At 46.7% G+C, this 20,067-nt stretch overlaps 1 protein-coding gene across 2 annotated transcripts in view; it reads left to right on the top strand.

Moving 5' to 3' along the window:
- LOC132383042 (TRIO and F-actin-binding protein-like) overlaps positions 1-20,067 on the top strand; it is a 289,971-nt gene that overhangs the window by 256,706 nt on the left and 13,198 nt on the right. For both annotated transcript variants that reach the window (XM_059953752.1, XM_059953753.1), the window contains exons 23-26: positions 1,524-1,671; positions 11,464-11,581; positions 13,740-13,899; positions 18,906-19,025. In XM_059953752.1, coding sequence (XP_059809735.1) covers positions 1,524-1,671; positions 11,464-11,581; positions 13,740-13,899; positions 18,906-19,025 — 546 coding nt within the window. The remainder of the gene's footprint in view (positions 1-1,523; positions 1,672-11,463; positions 11,582-13,739; positions 13,900-18,905; positions 19,026-20,067) is intronic.

Genomic DNA, 20,067 nt, shown 5'->3' with positions numbered 1-20,067 from the left:
TGGGAGAGGGCAGAAGAGGGAATGTCTGGCGTGGGTGGGATCTTCAGTTTCGTTGGCTGCTGAAGCAAGGCAGTGAGAAGTATGGACCCAGTCCATGGCACTGTGGGGTCTATAGAGATGTACTGAGCTGTGTCCACAACTCTCTGCAGCTTCTTACAGTCTCGGCCACAGCAGCTGCCATTATGCAGTGTAAAGATGTAGAACATGGCAGCAGGTATTTTGGCCTCCCAAGTCCATGCTGGACCATCAGCCATTCATTTATACTAATCCTGCCCAAACCCGTTCTATTCTCATTGATTCCCCCATATTCTTCAACTCAGTTGAGGCAATCTACATCGGCCGATTAACCAGGCAACCCGCATGTCTTTGGGACGTAGGAGGAAATCAGTGCACCCAGGGGAAACCCACGCAGTTACAGGGAGGACATGCAAACTCCACACAGAGAGCACGCTGAGGTCAGGATAGAACCCACTATCGAGCTTGCTCGGTGAGGTAGCTGTGTGCTGTGCCACCTTGCGCGAGGTGTTCAGACGCCGCAAGCATTGTAGGTACGGGGAAAGTGATCCAAGTGGCAGGGAAGGCCAGTAGACCAGGAGTCGGGGAATTGGCAAATGAATCAGAGCTGTCACGAGATTTTATAAAATGTATCAGGAACATGCTGTTTGAAAAGGCAACGTTGCACTCACTTCCATTGGCATTTTTAACAGACCATGGGGAAAGCATGGTAGAAATCAAGGACAGTGCTCTTGGCACCAGCTGCTGCTTAAAAATACTATTAACGTACCGAAGAGGTCCCGAGGTTTGACGATACAACACAAAGGACAGATAATCCGAAGTTCTGTCATAGGTGAAAGAGCAACAGAGAGATGCTGAGGTTTAGGAAGGAAGTTGCTGTTTTAGACAGCCGGAGCAGTCAAAAATGGAGTTTAGGTAATTTAGAAGGTTGTGTTAGTGGGTATTACAGAGTTAGAGGGCCATGGAGAGCTTTGAAAACGAGAATTTAAAATCGGAGCATAATGTATGTGGGAACTGGTGACAGTGTGTGAGCACAGGGCAGATGGAAGGGGTCGGGGTTGCTGGTTGCCTCTTCCGTGCCACTTTACACCCTTCCCCTGTCCCCTTCCTGGTGACGCAGATTGAGGCCATTCAGTGGCCAGCCTCTCCTGCCATTGTTAGACCAAGGCTGAACTGAATCTGACCCCATCTTCCCATAACCCTTTCCCGCACAGATCCATTCATCTCCGTGCTGACGTTTCATTTGCCTCCCAGCTCTGGGGATGGGGTTGTCAGATTGCCACTCCCCTTTGTGTGAAGGACCAAGCCCAAATTACATGCTCCACAAGCTGGACCTCACCAGAAGAAATGGCTTTCATTTTACCCTATCAGCTCCTCGCAAGCACTCCTGTCAAATCCGCCCGGCTCTGGGCCGTCACTGCCGGTGGTTTAACCCTTTCAAGCCTGCAGTGAAACCCTGGCCCAGACTGAGAGAGTTTTCTGATCTCTGACCCTTCTGTGGTGTGCAGGCGACCTGCGAGCGAAGCTTCATGGAGATGGAGAAATCCCACCAGAAGGCAATGGAGGAGCTTCAGAGGCAATACCAGCGGGAGTTGGAGAGGGTCCAGCGGGAGAAAGAGCAGCTGCTGTCAGAAGAGACCAACGCCACCATCGCCGGTACGAACAGGGAGGCTCACGTTGGGGAAAGGGAGGGAGAGAGGCTGCATGCGGGAAGTAATCTCCCGGCAGGGCCCCTCCCATGGGGGTGTCTCCTCTGAGACTTTACCTGTATCTTGTTACAACACAGCAGGAGGCCATTTGGCCCGTTTAGTCTATACCAGCTCTCAGAGCAATCCCATCGGTTCCTTTCACCCATATATTTCCCTTTTGCCTATACAATTTGTAAAGTGCACTGTCGAAATGTAGGAATGGTGGCTGGGAATTTCAGAATCTGGTTTAATATCACCAGCATTGCAGCAGCAGTACAACAAAATATATAATAATAGAGAAAAGAAAGTGTAAATTACAGGACGTATATATGTATTAAATTGTTAAAGTAAACAAGTAGTGCAAAAAATAGAAATGAAAATGTAGTGAGGTAGTGGTCACGGGTTCATTGTCCATTCAGAAATCAAGGTGTTCAATCAGGCTTCTGTACCTTCTTCCTGATGGTAGCAGTGAGAATGGGGAATGGGGGTCCTTAATGATGGATGCTGCCTTTTTGAGGCATTGTCCCTTGAATATACCACACACTGGATAATCTGGTGGAGTAGTGTAGATGAAGGGTTAAACATCCATCAGGGATGTCCCTGTCCTTCTGAGAAAAGGATCCTGAGGCCCTGTTACTTCGGTGAGTCAGTCTGATAATGACTGAGGCACACCCTCGATGCTAGATCTTCTGAAGTCTCCAGGGTATTTTGCCCTCTAAGTGTCTCTTAAATGTTGTGAGAGTTAACCATCCTTCAGACAATGTCCAACAAGTTCCAGATTCCAACCAGTGGCTGAGTTTTAAAAAATCCTTTGACCCTGTTGGGGCATATTCTGGAGTTTGGGTCGATAGCAAAGATTAATTTCAACAGCAATCAATCTTCAGATCTGAATATGGATTGTAGATTGAAGTTAAAATGCAACTTAGAACAGTAGACAATAGGTGCAGAAGTAGACCATTCGGCCCTTCAAGCCTGCACCGCCATTCTGAGATCATGGCTGATCATCTACTATCAATACCCGGTTCCTGCCTTGTCCCCATATCCCTTGATTCCCCTATCCATAAGATACCTATCTAGCTCCTTCTTGAAAGTAGGTTGCAGACCAGGGAGGAAAAGGTTCCTCTGACCCCTTCTAACTCTCCTACATCTTAACCCCAAAACAGGGTTCCCAACCTGGGGTCCACGGACCCCTCGGTTAATGGTAGGGGTCCATGGCATTAAAAAAGTTGGGAACCCCTACTCTAATATTCGCCATAAACACCTCTGCCAATGGGAAATGACCCTCACTATCCATAACATAGGTTTAATAAGTCCCAGGCTGATCTTTTACCTCAGCACTACTTAACCCCACATTGCTTGTCTTCATTGACAGACTAAATGTTCCTTGATAAGTGATTAACTAACCCAGTAAGAGGTTTCCTTTATTAAGATTAGTAGAGATTGTACAGAATGTCATCGAACCTGTCATGAACAGAATTAGCAGCTTACAACAGCCACTCGGAAGAGGATGTAGCAAACCTGCCTGAGTCTGATTGGCAAAGAAAATCTTGCTGGATACAGAGTGTCGGGTGCGGTGGATTCAGGGAAGGGTTGATGAGTGTGTGAGAGTACCCTTAAACCCACATTAACCCATTCTGTTTTCTGCACATTCTCACCAGCTACCCCAGACTCCTGCACTCGCCTTATGCACTGGGGACAGTTTACAGCAACTTCCTGACCCGCACAACTCTGGAATTGGGAAATCATGGTGTAGAAGTTTACAGACTGAATGCTGGAAACTGGGATTAATATAGAGAGATACTTGATATCTAGGATAAGCTTGGTGGGCTGAATGGCCTTTTACTCTGTTCTATGATCATTGAGTTGCTTTCTGATTGGAGGAGCGGATGTGTAAAGGGGGCAAATGTCTAGCATGTTTATTATATTTTTATGTAATCCTATTTAACTCACGTGAACTTTAGATCAAGAGGGATTAAATTCACTTGACTGGCCAGTAAATCTTTAACATTCTTATATTTATTTGTTTTTATTGTTTAGTGCGGCTGTAACGAAGGGGTGGGAGGAACCGGTGGGTCTAATATGTTTGGATTGTTAGAAACTATTCGGTAAATTGTTAGACAGTTAACAGAGAGTGTGTCATCAAAAAGTTTGTTGCTGGGATGAGGGCTCAACAATCAGTCAATTTATTTACTGATTGATTGATTGATAAACGGGGGAAACAGGCCCTTTGAGCCACACCGCCCAGTAACCCCCTGATTTAGTCCTTGCCTAATCATGAGGCAATTCGCAATGAGCAATTAACCAGTTTGTCTTTGGACTGTGGGAGGAAACTGGAGCACCAGGGGAAACCTACACAGTCACAAGGAGAAGGTACAAACTCCTCACAGGCAGTGGTGGGAATTGAACCCAGGTCACCTGTCCTGTAAAGCGTTGTGCTAGCAGCTGCGCTACTTTTCAGTCTGTCTCACTGAGCTAGTTGTGCTGGGTGTTTCCAGCATTCTGATTTGCTTCGGGTGCGTTGCGGAGTCAGCACAGTGGTACGGCTGGTGGAGGCGCTGCCTCTCAGTGGCATTGTCACAGGTTCAATCCTGACCTCGGGTCACGTCTGTGTGGAATTTGCACATTTTCTCGCTGATGGCAGGGCTCTGATTTTTTCCCACATTCTAAAGATGTGTGGGTTAACCGGCTGTAACCTGGACTATTCCTCTTCCCACCCTGTCTCTTGCAAAAATGCCATCCCCTTCTCGCAATTCCTCCGTCTCCACCGCATCTGCTCTCAGGATGAGGCTTTTCATTCCAGGACGAAGGAGATGTTTTCCTTTTTTAAACAAAGGGGCTTCCCTCCTTCCTCCATCAACTCTGCTCTCAAATGCATCTCTCCCATTTCCCACACATCTGCCCTCACCCCATCCACCCGCCACCCCACTCGGGATAGGGTTCCCCTTGTCCTCAACTACCACCAGCCTCCAGGTCCAACATATAATTCTCCATAATTTCCGCCACTACCAAGCACATCTTTCCCTCCCCCCCTTTCTGCTTTCCGCAGGGATCGCTCCCTACGCGACTCCCTTGTCCATTCATACCCCCCATCCCTTCCCACCCATCTCCCTCCTGGCACTTATCCTTGTAAGCGGAACAAGTGCTACACCTGCCCTTACACTTCCTCCCTCACCACCATTCAGGTCCCCAGACAGTCCTTCCAGGTGAGGCGACACTTCACCTGTGAGCTGGTGTGGTATACTGCGTCTGGTGCTCCCAGTGTGGCCTTTTATATATTCGTTGAGACCCGACGCAGACTGGGAGACTGTTTCGGTGAACACCTACGCTCAGTCTGCCAGAGAAAGCAGGATCTCCCAGTGGCCACACATTTTAATTCCGCGTCCCATTCCCATTCTGATATGTCTATCCATGGCCTCCACTACTGTCAAGATGGAGCCACACTCAGGTTGGAGGTACAACACCTTATGTACCATCTGGGTAGCCTCCAATCTGATGGCATGAACATTGACTTCTCTAACTTCCGTTAATGCCCCTCCTCCCCTTCTTACCCCATCCCTGATATATTTAGTTTTTTTCCCCCTCCTTTTTTTTCTCTCTCTCTGCCCATCACTCTGCCTGTTCTCCATCTCCCTCTGGTGCTCCCCTCCCCCTTTCTTTCTCCCTAGGCCTCCTGTCCCATGATCCTTTCCCTTCTCCAGCTCTGAATCCCTTTTGCCAATCACCTTTCCAGCTCTCAGCTTCACCCCACCCCCTCCGGTCTTCTCCTATCATTTCACATTTCCCCCTCCCCCTCCTACTTTCAAATCTCTTTCTATCTTTCCTTTCAGTTATTCCTGACGAAGGGTCTCGGCCGGAAATGTCGACAGTGCTTCTCCCTATAGACGCTGCCTGGCCTGTTGCGTTCCACCAGCATTTTGTGTATGTTGCTTAATATGTAGGTGCTGTGTAGAATCTGGAGTAAGTGGAACTGGGATTAGAATTTAGTTTATTATTGTTACATATACTGAGATATTATGAAAAGTTTGCCTTGAGTGCTGTTTATACACAGTGTACTGAGGTAGAACAAGGTAGAATAAAGTGTAACAGCTACAGGAAAGTGCAGTGCAGGTATATGACAAACTACAAGGTAGATTGAGAGGTCAAGAATCCGTCTTATCATTGTAGGGAACTCTTATAACATCGGGCTAGAAGCTGTCGAGCCTGGTGGTGCATGTTTTCAGGCTTTTTTATTTTATAAGGGGGAAGAAGTGAGAATATCTGGGGTGGGTGGGTCTTTGATTATGTTGGCTGCAATACTGAGGCAACAGGAAGTTTAGAGAGGAGGCTGCTTTTTGTGACGCGCTGAGCTGTATCCACAACTCTCTGCAGTTTCCTGCAGCCATGTGCCAAGCACTTGCCGTACAAAGCCACTGGTGAAAATGAGATTGATGTGGAATTGTGTGTAGGGCTCTTGCATACATCTGCCGACTCCTGTGGCCACCTGCACTGTACATTTCTATGGCTTCATTTCCTGCAACGCTACTTTCCGGTTCCAGTGTTACCGCCAGTGCCGGGAGCAGTGGTGTTACCTGGTGACCCTGGACCCCATCATAACACAGACATTCCTTCTGTTCTCTCCACTCCCACCCCTTCTCTACAACTGGAACCACGCTCCTTTTCTCCAATTCCAAACGGGGAGAATTTCTCTTTCCACAGGCGCTGCCTGACCTGCTGAGAGTTTCTGGTTTTGCTTCAGACTTCTAGCATCTGCAGTCCTTTACTGCTTTAGTTTGATGAGGAACTGCTTTGACGATTAAATGCAAGTTGAAAGTTAAGGTGAAAATGAACAAAAACTGCAGAAGTAGGAAATCAGAATGGTGCAGACAGATTGGTCAGGGTGAGTGAAATATAGTGTGGGGAGATGGCATTATCTATCCATTTTGGTTGGACAAACAGCAAAACTGATTGTTTTTTAATAGATGACAGTGAAGGGATTAGAAGGAATCAAATTGTATAGGGAAGATATAATTAATATGCAGGCATGGCATCCGGTGGAAACGTTAAACCTTGCAAGTGTGTTGGTGTACAATAAGCAATCTTGTTGCATTCACATAGAGCCGATGAAACCCTGCTTGGAGCACTGTTTCATACAAAGCTTGGTGGTGGTGTGGCTAGCGTAGAAATCTGCAAAGAATTCAGCGAGATATAGATCAGTTACAGATATGGGCGGAGAAATGACAGATGGAGTTTAACCCGCCAAGTGTGAAGTGTCGTACTTTGTTAAGTCAAATGTAAAGTGACAGTGTACTGTTAAGGGCAAGGACCTTCATAGTGTGGATGAGTAGAGGGGTTTTGGGGTCTAGGTTCAAAGCTTTCTGAAAGTGGTTATGCAGGTTACAAAGACAAATGGGATGCTTCCCTTTATTAACAGAGGCACTGAGTTCGAAAGTCTGCAGCTTTATAAAACTCTAATTAGGCCATATTTGTAATGTTACATGCAGTTTCTGGTCACACCATTAGAAGAGTGTTGAAGCTTTGGAGAGGGTGCAGAAGATATTTGGAAGGAAACACTGTCAAGGATGACAGCAGAGCAGCAATGGCTTGAGTTTCTGGGAAAAGTGAGGAAGGTGCAGGATAGATGTATTACAAAAGCAAAGAGATACTCAAATAACAAAATAGTACAACCATGGCTGACAAGGAAAGTCAAAGCTAATCTAAAAGCAAAAGAGAGGGCATACGACAAAGCAAGATAGAGGGAAAGTAGAGGATTGGGAAGCTTTTGAAAACCTACAGAAAGCAACTAAAAGAATCATTAGGAGGAAAAAGATGAAATCTGAAAGCAAGCCAGCAAACAATATCAAGGAGGATAGATAAACTTTTTTACAAGAGAGATGAGAGTGGATATAGGACCGCTAGAAAATGAGGCCAGAGAAATAATAATGGGGATCTCATTGAAACCTTTCAAATGTTGAAAGGCCTAGACCAAGGGTCGGCAACCTGCGGCTCTGCATGCGCCTCTTTGATCTCTGTGCTGCGGCTCCCTGTAGTTTGTTAGTTTTTGAAATGTAATTCGAAATTTGAAGATTATGGTGATCTTGTACATCTAAAAACGTTGTGGAGACCGCATTTCCTGGCACATCCGAACCGGCTCACAATTAGCCACCGTTCCGGCTAAGGGAGATAGCCTACGGGGGTTTGTGAGTACGTGTCTTTTGGAGCATCCGCGCCCACGGGGACGGGTTGAGGGAGGCTTTAAATCAAGGCTGTTTAGTTCGAATGAAGTTACCTTTGACTGCAGTGTCTTTATTTTAGCGCTGTGTGTAGCACACCGCTACAACGTGTTTTTTATCGCTATTAATATACATCACCACTGCCAATGCCTGACACCCGCCAGTGCGCACTTTCTTTTAGTTCTTCGATCCAAGGTAGGCTACCTATGGAGTAACCTTCAACCCAACGTCTTTTTCTCGGAGTTCAAAATGTTTTTGTTGCATGCAGAAATGTAATTTCGTTTTCTCTGCAGGAGTTCATCAATTTCATAAATGCAACACATTATAGTTTGTTTATACATAGCATAAAGGCAAAAAAAAAACGTCGTATGCAGTGTTATTTCATTTTAAATGTCAAACGGGTTTTGTGGCTCCCAGTGTTTTCTTTTCTGTGGGAAATGGGTCCATATGGCTCTTTCAGTGGTAAACGTTGCCGACCCCAGCCTAGACAGAGTAGATGTGGAAAGGATGTTTCCCATGATGGGGGAGTCTAGGACAAGGGGGCACAGCCTCAGGATAGAGGCGTATCCACTTAAAACTGAGATGCGGAGAAATTTCCTTAGCCAGAGGGTGGTGAATTTGTGGAATTTGTTACCATAGGCAGCTGTGGAGGCCAGGTCGTTGGGTGTATTTAAGGCGGAGATTGATAGGTTCTTGATTGGGCACAGCATCAAGGGTTACGAGAAGAAAGCTGGGGAGTGGGGCTGGCGGGGGGGAGGTGCGGAAGAAAGATCGCCCATGATTGAACAGCGGAGTAGACTCGATGAGCCAAATGGCCTAATTCTGCTCCTGTGCTTTATATTTACCAAGATGCTGTCTGGATGAGAGGCTGGACACACTTGGGTTATCTTCCCTGTAGCGGCAGAGGCTGAGAGGAAATCTGATAGAAGCTTATAAGATTGTGAGAAGCAAAGATAGACTAGACAGGGTTGAAGTGTCTGCTACCAGAAGGCATGCATTTACAGTGAGAGAGGTAAGTTTTTTAACACTGGAATCTGTCTGCCTGGAATCTGCTGCTTAGGGTGGTGGTTGAGTCAGAGACTTTGGGGACCTTTGGATAAGCACGTGAATGTGGGGGAGAAAGAAGGATATGAACGTTGTTTAGGCAGAAGGGATTAATTTATTTAGCTGTTTGATTACCAATTTTTTTATTTCGACACAGCATTGTGGGCCGAAGGGCCTGTTCTGGTGCTGTACTATGTATTTCCAAGGAAGAACAGATATACTTGTCTTGCAGACCTTCACTACAAGAGGAGTTGAGGAGCAAGGATTTCTTGCAAAGATTTACTGGGCCTTGGAGAGACCACACCCGGAATATTGCGTGCAGGCGGTTTACTTCTGCAATAGGAATGCAGCGGCGGTTCACCAGGCTGGTTCCTAGGATTGTTGGACTTTTGTATGAGGGGAGATTTGGTTGGCTGGGTCTGTATTCACCAGAGTTTAGAAGAGTGAGTGAAATGTACAGTTCTGACAGGGCTCACACACACTGGATATGGGGAGCATGTTACCCCGAGCCGGGGTCTAGGAGGAGGGGGACACAGTTTCAGGTTTACAGGGAAGGAGAGAGATGTCTTCACTCAACAGGTGGTGGTGATGTGGAATTCATTGCCACAGATGGCACTGAATGAGGAGATGGCTTTCACAGTTTAATGGAGTGATGCAATTTTGAAGCAGACCCTTCTCATCTCTGTCAACCAAGATCCACGCCTAAGCTAATCCCATTTACTTGTCTTTGGCCTGTATCTCTCTGAACCTTTCCTATCCATGTACCTGTCCAAATGTTTTTGTAAACATTGTAATTGTACCTGCCTCTACCACCTCCTCAGCTGGCTCGTTCCATATACTGAGACCACTCTCTCAGAACAGAAACATAAACTTGCCCATCAGAGCCCCTTCAAATCTTTCCCCTCACCCTTTTAACCTCTCCAGTATTGAGCCCGGACCCTGGAGAAAAGGTTTCTGACTGACTACCTTATCTCATAATGTTGTAGGTGGTACGGTGGCGTAGTGGTTAGCACAGCGCTTTACAGTACTGGCAACCCGGGTTCGATTCCAGCCGCTGCCCGTGGGGAGTTTGTACATTCTCCCCATGACCCCGTGGGTTTCTTCCACAGTCCAAAGGCAAATCAGTCGGTGGGTTAATTGGTCATTGCAAGTTGTCCGGTGATGAGGCTATGATTAAACCCGGCTCGATGGGCCGAAAGGGCCTATTCCATGCTGTATCTCAATAAAAAAAAATTGAAATGAAAAATAAACCTCCACACGGTCACCACTCACCCACTTCCTTTGCTCCAGGGAAAACCGTCCTGCCTGGCCACCCTCTCCTTCTAATCCAACCCTTTCAATCCGAGCAATATCCTTGTGAATCTTTTCTACACCCTTTCCAGCTTTATCGCCTCCTTTGTATAACGTGCTGACCATGAGTGTATACAGTACTCCAGTTGGAACCTAACCACTTCTGTACCATGACATTCCAACTCTTGTACTCAGTACCAGAGCCCATGAAGACTAGTGTGCCAGGTGCTTTTCTTCACCACCCTGACAGCCACATGCTCCTCTTACCTCTTCTCACCTGCCTGTCACCTCCCCCTAGTGCCCATCCTCCTTCCTTTTCCCCCATGGTCCAATCTCTTCTCTTAATCAGCTTCCTTCTTGTCCAGCCCTTTGCCTTTTCCACCCACGTGGCTCAACCTATCACCTTCAAACTGTTCTCCTTCCTCTCCTCCCACCACCTCATTCTGGCATTTTCCCCCTTCATTTCCGGTCATAGTGAAAGGTCTTGGGCCGAAACGTCAACTGTTTATTCCTCCGCATTAATGCTGCCTGGCCTGCCAGTTACTCCAGTGTTTGGTGTGAGTTGCTCTGGATTTCCACTGTCTCTGGTGTTGACAATTTACAGTGGCCAATTAACCTACCAATCAAGAAGCGGCAGGAGGAACATGCAAACTCCACGCATGGTCAGGATTGACCCAGTGTGACTAGTGAAGCAGTAGGTCTACTGGTTACTAACCAGAGTCACTGCTGGACAAATGGACGGAAACCAGTGGATCATGGCCAATGACGGGTGAAATGAGTTGTGATAGGACAGGGACCTGGAAGAATTTGAAAATGGAGATGAAGATAATAAAATGAATGTGTTTCTGTACTGGGAGAAGGTCAGCAAGTTGCAGAGCTTCTGGGTGAATGTGATGACTCCATGTATGCATAGAGCTTTGTGACAAATGGTTCTCAGTCTCAATCTCAAAAAAACCCAGGTCATTAACTGCCTGAAGGTCTGGAAGTAATTTGGAAAATGTGTAGCTCGGGTGGTTAATGGTTGGGTTGAGCTGTTCTCCGATCTCGGCCGCTTACTTGCAAACATTTCGTGAGGAGATGTCATCAGTGCGCTGCTGGTTGTCTCCTCGTGTGGTGACGAAACTTCTTTTGCGAGTGAATTGCCAAGATCGGAGAGGCACGCAGCCCAGCGTTGGTCTTTCCTGGCCGTGGTTAACAGCCTGCATTTCGTGTGACAGCCATTGAAGCAGTGAAGAAAGCACACCGCGAAGAGCTGCAGAGGGAGATGGAGAAAATGCGCTGCACGCAAAGCATTGCGGCGAACAGCGATCTGGAGAGACTGCACAAGCAGCACCAGTGAGTACGGGGTTAATGGTGTGGCTGGGGAACCAATCATCAATAGGGAATCCAGTACACAGCCAATGTAATACATTCCAAAGGAGGCTGCTGGCTGCCTTCCACTCACATAAACTGTTTTATCCCAGTTCTTCGGGAAAACCAGTATATCTATTGGCACCGGGGCTCAAACTAACTGAAAATAAACTCAGACAAGTGCTGAAAATACTCAACAGGCCTGTGGGGAAAAAGTTAAATCTTGTCCCCGATGAAGAGTCATTGACTGGACACATTGATCGCTAGTTCCTCCACAGACACTGCTTGAACAAGCCACATGTTTCCAGCATCTTCCACTTTTATATTTCCAACTTCTGCAGTTTTCTTTTGATTTTCAACATGGACTCACTGAGTTGGACTTGGAACGACATTTATTTACTCAGCAAACTGAGCCTTGCATATACTGCACACCAGAGCAAACACTCTTTGTCAAAGTGAAACTGCAGAGAGTCACAGAGTCGTACAGCAGAGAGACTGTGGCCCTTCAGCCCATCTGCTCTTTGTACTGATCCCATTTCCCTCATTAGGTCTGTAGTCTTTTGGACCTTAGCAATTCAGGTACCTGTGGAGGTGCTTCTTGTATGTTACGAGAGTCTGACCCTTCCCCAGCTCTACAGGGAGCATGATCTCATCTTCAACCACCCCCCCATTAACAAAAAAAGCAACCTCCTCCACTCAAATTCCCTCTAAACCTCCCATCTCTCTCCTTGTCTGAGAACACCCACCGAGGAAAAAGATGCTTGCTTCCTACCCCCTCATAAAGAGCTCTTGTCAGGTCGCTCTTCTTCCTGGGATCCAGGGGAGACAAACCAAGTCCACCCAGACCCTCCTTATGTCTGTAACACTCCGTCCCAGCCGTCACTCCAGTGAAACACACGAGACCTCCGCCGCTGGAACCTGCAACGACAACCAGTCTGCTGGAGGAACTCGGCAACTCGAGCGGCATCTGTGGAGAGAAAGGGAATTGTCGCTGTTTCGGCCCCCAATTCAGGTTTTCAATTTGAAAAGTCAACAGTTCCTTTCCTTCCGCAGACGCTGCTCAGCCCACTGAGTTTCTTTGTTGCTGCTATCCTGGTGAGTCTCGGCACCTCTCCGGTCCGATCACATCCCTCCTGTAGTTGGTGACCAGAACGGAACACGATACTCCGAGTGTAGCCTAGCCAACATTCTATAAGGCTGCAACACCGTGCCCCAATTCCTATATTCTTTGCTATGGCCAATGAAGAGAAGGGACCTTTATGTCTTCTTCCCTTGTCTGGGGTTGATGGGACAGCAGGGCTCCAAGGGCCCACTCTGCACTGTATTGCTAAATAAATAAGTTATTCACCTGTGCTGCTCTTCCAAGAATTTATGAACATGTCCCTCAAACTCTTCTCGTTCACACTCCCTAGTGCCCTACTACCTACTGATTACATCCTACCCTTGCTTGCCTCCCGAAAAGACATCAGTTAACACTTGTCAGGATCAAATTCCATTTGCCATCGTCCCACTTTAGTTTCCAGCTAATCTATGTCCTGCTCCAGGCTGAAATGACCTTCCTCGCTATCCACAGCACACTATCGGCTGCAAACTTGCTTACCGTATTTGTACATACATACGAGAGAACACATACAAACATAAGAGAACACAACAAAGTTCCCCTGCTGAAAGCAAGGGGATACTTCTGGCAGAGTAGGGACTTCTACATAACACAAGTTAAGGGCATAAAATCCATCCCAATGGCAGCACGGAGATTACTGCACAGGACAGGAGAGCAAGCTTCAGATTTGACTGTGTTTACAGCATGGAAGGTCAGGATTTCAATTCCCAAAATTGGTACAGAAAGCTTCCCTTGATAATGGCAAACATTAAGCAACAGGATTGTTTAAAAGCTGACCCAGCATTTGGACCATAATTAAATCCCAGTGCAGAACAGTACACTTGACACTTACCCTCCCAACTGATGTTGCCCCACAAGCCACTCAGTCTGGGAGGCAAGTGGGGATGGGGTGGGTCATAAATGTGTGCGTTGCCCATGACTGGATAGGCAGTGTCTCCAGCTGTGATTGACAGGATTTTTGCCCAGTCATGGGGTGTCGGGTCTGCTGATGCAACTGCATTTTCCATGCTGTCTGTGTCGCAGGAAGGAGCTGCAGTCGCTGCAGCGGGAACTGCAGGTGCTGTCGGAGCAGTACTCCCGCAAGTGCCGGGAGATTGAGTGCCAGGTGAAGGAGACCCAGCTGCGGGAGAAGGACCTGTCGCGGAGCCAGCTGGAGAACAAGGAGCTGCTGCGGCAAAACCAGGTGATGAGAAAGTGCTCTCTGCTTCCCGCCGGCAACACTCTACCCCCGTGAGATCATTGAGATAATCTCCTAGAGTATTATAACGTCAAAGAAGCAGGCCTTTCAGCCCACTGTGTCTGTGCTACTCCAATGCCATTTTCTGTGCACACACTTTGCCATCACCTCTCACCCCACCGATTCCCCCACTGTCTACTCTAGGAGTAGTTTACAGCAGGCAGTTACCCCACACATCCTTGGGATGTTGGAGGAAACCGGAGCACCCGGAGAAGGTGCAGACTCCACACAGACAGCACCTAAGGGCAGGATTGAACCATGAAACACCAGCACTAATGGCTGCTGCACCATGCTTGTGTTCCAGGTCAACTGGATGACCTACAAGCCTAGATAGGGTGAATCTATGTCTTTTTCCCAGGGAACTAAAAACTAGAGTGGACAGATTCAAGGTGACGAGAAAGGTTTAAAAGAGCAACTTACTAATGCATAGGGTGGTGTATAAATGGGGCAGGCTGTCAGAGAAAATAGTTGCTGCAGGTACGGTAACAACATTCTCTTTCTCTTGTCCATACTGCACCAACTGCCGCCACTGGGCTATAACCGTGCAGGAGCAGTGTGCAGTGAAGTGCCTTCTCAAGGACCACACACTGCCTCGGCTGAGGCTCAAACTAATGACCTTCAGATCACCAGCCCAAAGCCTTAACCATGCACCAAGTATATATACATGGATAGGAAAGGTTCAGCATCAAAATCCGGTTTAATATCAGTGGCATTTGTTGTTATGTGGCAGCAGTACTTTGCAAAAAAAACTAAATTTCAATAAGAAGTATATATATAAAAGTTAAAATAGGCATCCATTAGTCTTGAGAAACCATGGATTTGTGCCTTGGAAAATTTCCAGGGTGCAGGCCTGGGCAGGGTGGTATGGGAGACCAGCAGTTGCTGCAAGTCTCCCCTCTTCACGCCACCGATGTTGTCCAAGGGCCAATATAGCTTGGCACCGGTGTCGTCGCAGAGCAATGTGCAGTTAAGTGCCTTGCTCAAGGACACAACACGCTGCCTTAGCTGAGGCTTGAACCAGCGACCTTCAGATCACTAGACCAACACCTTAACCACTTGGCCACACGCCAACACCAACTAAAAAGTTAAATAAGTAGTGCAAAAAGAGAGAGAAATAAAGCAGGAAGGAGCAGTACTCCCACAAGTGCCGGGAGATCGAGTGCCAGGTGAAGGAGACCCAGCTGCGGGAGAAGGGTTCATGGGTTCAGTGTCCATTCAGAAATCAGATGGCAGAGGGGAAAGCTGTCGCTGAGTGTGTGCCTTCAATGCAGTGAGAAGAGGGCATGTCCTGGGTAATGGGGGTCCTAAATAATAGGTATTGCTCCTTGAAGATATCCTGGATGCTGGCGAGGCTAGTACACATGATGGAACTGACTAAGTTTACGACTTTCTGCAGCTTATTTCAGCTCTGTGCAGTTCCCCCACCCTTGTACAGATGGTAACGCAGTAACCCCCACCCCCATACAGACGGTGATGAGTGCCCCCACCCCACCCCCATATGCCACAATGAAGGCTGGCATGTGTGCCCTCGCCTTGCCCTTTCTGAAGTCCACAATCAGTTCTTTACTCACTGATGTTGAGTGCAAGGTTGTTCCTGTGACACCACTCAAGCAGCTTAGCAGGGTACCAGCCAAACACAGGCTAGTAGGACCAGCTTAGGAAGGCACCTTGGTAAAGACAAGTTGGGCTGAAGTGTCTGTTTCTGTACCGTATTCTTCTCCTACTTGGGCCCTTAGCTCCCTGTGCCGCATAGGACATCAATGACCTTCCATCTCCTTTGTCCAAATTCGATTGCATGGTGGACCCCTCTAGATTGAACCCAGAGCCTCAGTATTTAAATTTCTGGTCAGTGATTTCCAGGATGGGGGTGGGGCTTGGTGATAGGAACCCTGGAAAATATTAAGCTGGGGAGTTAAACCTCTAGCTGGTGGTGATCACTGAGAGACACAAATGGATCTTCCATCAGTCTGTGTTTGGATGCTGTCGGGGTCTGCAACTGGAATTGAGCACAGTGCAATCACCCTTTCAACTAAAGACCACCGAGGCAAAGCTGTCGGGGAGGTCTGGAGAATCTTTACTGCACGTTGTTAAGGAATGCACTGTGTATTTGACTAGCAAGGAGTAGAAGGACTAGGATCTTCCCTGTTACTCAAAACCAGGCTTATTGGGTAACCTGTATTTCCTAATAAATGCACACAGACTATCCAGGTCAGCTCATAAATGTTTGGTTACTATACCAGATCCTGTTCACTTGCACAACGAGCCTCTCATCTCATTGTTTTAACCCTCCACCATAGGAAGGAGGGAGATAAGTCAGGAAATGGTGCAGCAGTGTAGAAAATCTAGTTAGCAGGAAACATTAGGGCAGATTTTTAATTGCAGGTCCAGTGTTCAGTAGATGTCTGACTGGTCCACATTCACTTCACGTGGGTAACCCAGGACACCGGCAGTCTGTTGGATCAGAAACTAATCCAGGACTCTTCTGTTCTCTTGAATGGATGGGAAAACGCCAGAGGGGTATCTCTAAAACAAGGCTCCTGTGCCTTCTCCTTACTTACCTTGTTCCCACTATTTTGAAAGTTGGAGAGGCAAGTGCATGGTGGCAGAACTGCTGCCTTACAGCGCCAGTGACTCCGGTTCAGTCCTGACCTCAGGTGCTGTCTGCATGGAGTTTGCACGTTCTCCCTGTGACCATGTGGGTTTCCCCCAGCGTTCCTGGTTTCCTTCCACATCCCAAAGGCATGTAGGTTGTTTGATTAATTGGCCACTGTCAATTGCCCTTAGCGTGTGGGTAAGTTGTAGATTCTGGGGGGAGCTGATGGGAACACAGGTGGATTAAAATGAGATTAGTGTAGGAGAAGTGGAATTGATGTTCAGCTTGCAGTTGGTGGGCTGAAGGGCCTGTTTCTGTTCTGAATGTCTCTATGACCTTGACTTTTCCCAGACACTCTTCAGTCTTCAATCATTATCACCCAACAAACAGCTTTAACTGGTAACATTGCTGGGAAATATCTGCCTTCATCGTCTACATCATAGCAAATCAAGTTTCTCTAGGGGATGTAAGAGATAGAATTTGGCCCCTTGTATCTGCTCCACTGTTTTATAATATCATGACTGAAACTTAGTGATGGCCTGAAGTGGGTGGTAGAAATGCAACTTCACTACTCTGTCAGGAATAGTTTATACTCAAGTGATGAATGAATGAAAAATGAATGGAATGGGTTTGGTCCATTGGAACTGAATATAATGGGCTTGAATGGGAGTTGATTCAAAGCATTGAAAGTTTTTACAATGGGAATGAATGGAGAGGGCCAGGTCAATTACAGTTCTGTTCGGTGAATGGTTCACATACAGCTTGTGTTTATCAAAAACCAGAATGCTCTCAGAGGATTATGCTTGAAAAAGAGTAACTAAAAAGTTCAAAGTAAATTTATTATCAAAGTACGTATATGTCACCATATACAGCCCTGAGATTCATTTTCTTGCAGGCATTCATAGTAGAACAAAGAAATACAGTAGAATTAATTGAAAACTACATACAAAGCATCTCTGTGGGTGTGAACTTCTCACTATTCAGGACGTTTACTGAGACAGGTGCATAAAAAGGGCCCAAAGGATCACTGGGGACCCGAGTCACCCTGACCACAAACTGTTCCAGCTGCTACCATCCAGGAAATGGTACTGCAAGACCAAAAGGTTCCAGGACAGTTTCTTCCACCAGCTCATCAGACTGATTAATTCATGCTGATACAATTGTATTTCTAAGCTATATTGACTGTCCTATAAAACCATAAGATATAGGAGCATAAGTAGGCCATTCGGCCCATCAAGTTTGCTCCACCATTCAATCATGGGCTGATTCAATTCTTCCAGTCATCCCCACTCCCCTGCTTTCACCCCATACCCTTTGATGCCTTGGCTAATCAAGAACCTATCTATCTCTGCCTTAAATACGCCCAATGACTTGGCCTCCACAGCTGCTCGTCGTAACAAATTCCACAGATTTAACACCCTCTGACTGAAGTAATTTCTCCGCATCTCTGTTCTAAATGGACGTACTTCAATCCTGAAGTCATGCCGTCTTGTTCTAGAATCCCCTACCATGGGAAATAACTTGGCCATATCTAATGTTCAAGCCTTTTAACATTCGGAATGTTTCTATAAGATCCCCCCCTCACTCTCCTGAACTCCAGGGAATACAGCCCAAGAGCTGCCAGACATTCCTCATACAGTAACCCTTTCATTCCTGGAATCATTCTCATGAATCTTCTCTGAACCCTTTCCAATGTTGGTATATCCTTTCTAAAATAAGGAGCCCAAAACTGCACACAATACTCCAACTGCGGTCTCACAAGTGCCTTACAGAGCCTCAACATCACATCCCTGCTCTTATATTCTATACCTCTAGAAATAGATGGCAACATTGCATTCGTCCTGGTGCATATATTTCTGTACATATTATTTATTACTGATCACTAAACCTTGCACTTTGCACATTAAAATGGAGGCATAATGTGAAGATTTTTACTCCTCATGTTTGTGAAGGATGTAAGAAATAAAGTCAATTCAATTCTATTCAAAGACTGACAACCAATGCACAAAATAAGTCAAACTGTGCAAATACAAAAATAAGCATAATTAAATAACACTGAAAATATGAGTTTTAGAGTCTGTTCAGAGTTGAGGTGTCAGCTGAAGGGTAATAACTGTTCCTGAACCTGATTGTGTGGGACCTACGGCTCCTGTACCCTCCTGCCTGCTGGTAGCAGTAAGAAGAGAGCATGGCCTGGGTGGTGGCGGTCTAAATGCAGGTTTTGCTAATTTTCTTGCTCTCAGTTTCCTCTCGATTGTAATCCAGCCAAGCCCTGATGCCCCAGGATTCCGTCAACCTCCTAGGTGGACAGGGAGGGTTAAGGTTCGATGTTTCAGAAGTTTCTTTCTGTCCCTTACAGGAGCTAAACGGTCAGTTGTCGGAGGAGATAGCACGGATACGAGAGCTCGTTACAGGGAAGAGCCAAGATAGCACAGCCAGTTTACCTGTGACAGGTGACAGAGACAGCTGTGAACTGGAGGTAAAACTGGGTGGGGGGAGAGGGATGGGGTGAGGATGAATTGGGGTGGGTGGTGAGGAACAGTGCTTTTCACTGAAATCTACACATCAGACACTTGACCAGGAAACACTGTAAGAATTATACAGTGGGGAGTGGCCACTCAACCCTTCTATTCAAATATCCCAACTCCTCTGGCTTTATACCAATGTCACAAAACCCTCCGTTTTATGCTTTTAATGTACTATTTCTGTGTATCCACCATTGATTTAGCTTCCACCTCCCTCTCAGGATGCATATTTTGTGATCTCGACAAAGTTCAAAGTAAATTTCTTATTAAGTGATGTATATGTCATCGTGTACCACCCTGAGGTTCATTTTCCTGTGGACATTCACAATAAATACAAAGGACTGCAATAGAATCAATGAACAGCTGCACACAAGCAGAAATGGGCAAACAATCAATGTGCAAAAGAAGACAAACTGCAAATAAATAAATAGATTAGAATAAAAAATAAATAATATTGAGAACATGAGTTGTAGAGTGCTTGAAAGCGAGTCCATAGGTTGTGGAATCCATTCAGTGATGGGTTGAGTGAAGCTGTCCACTTAGTTATCTCCTTCCCCATGCTCACACGTGTTGGTGTGTTATTTAAGAGAAATTTGGATAACTACGCGGATGGGAGGGGTATGAAAGGCAACGGTCCAGATGGATTGTACTGGGCGGAACGGTGGTCCAGCATGGACTGGATGGGCTGAACAGCCTGCTGCAGCGCTCTGTAGATCTGTGACCATGTGTCCATTCCTCGTTCCCTCTGGCTACAGAAGCAGTTGGGCGTGTTTCCGATTTCTGCCTGTAAGGAGTTAGTCCATTCTCCCCGTGACCAAGTGGGTTTCCTCTGGGTCCTTTGGCTTCTTCCCACTTTCCACAAGTGCATGGGTTAGGGTTAGTAAGTTGTGGGTATTCTATATTGGCGCTGGTAGCTTGCGGGCTGGTCCCAGCAAAATTTGATTTGATTTGACGCATTTCACTGTATGTTTCGGTGTGCACTGTGACAAATAAAGC

Source organism: Hypanus sabinus, chromosome 29, assembly GCF_030144855.1.
Source record: "Hypanus sabinus isolate sHypSab1 chromosome 29, sHypSab1.hap1, whole genome shotgun sequence".
Taxonomy (NCBI): Eukaryota; Metazoa; Chordata; class Chondrichthyes; order Myliobatiformes; family Dasyatidae; genus Hypanus; species Hypanus sabinus.
Note: the sequence above shows the minus strand (reverse complement) of the source record. Positions and strands in the feature narration are given on the sequence as shown.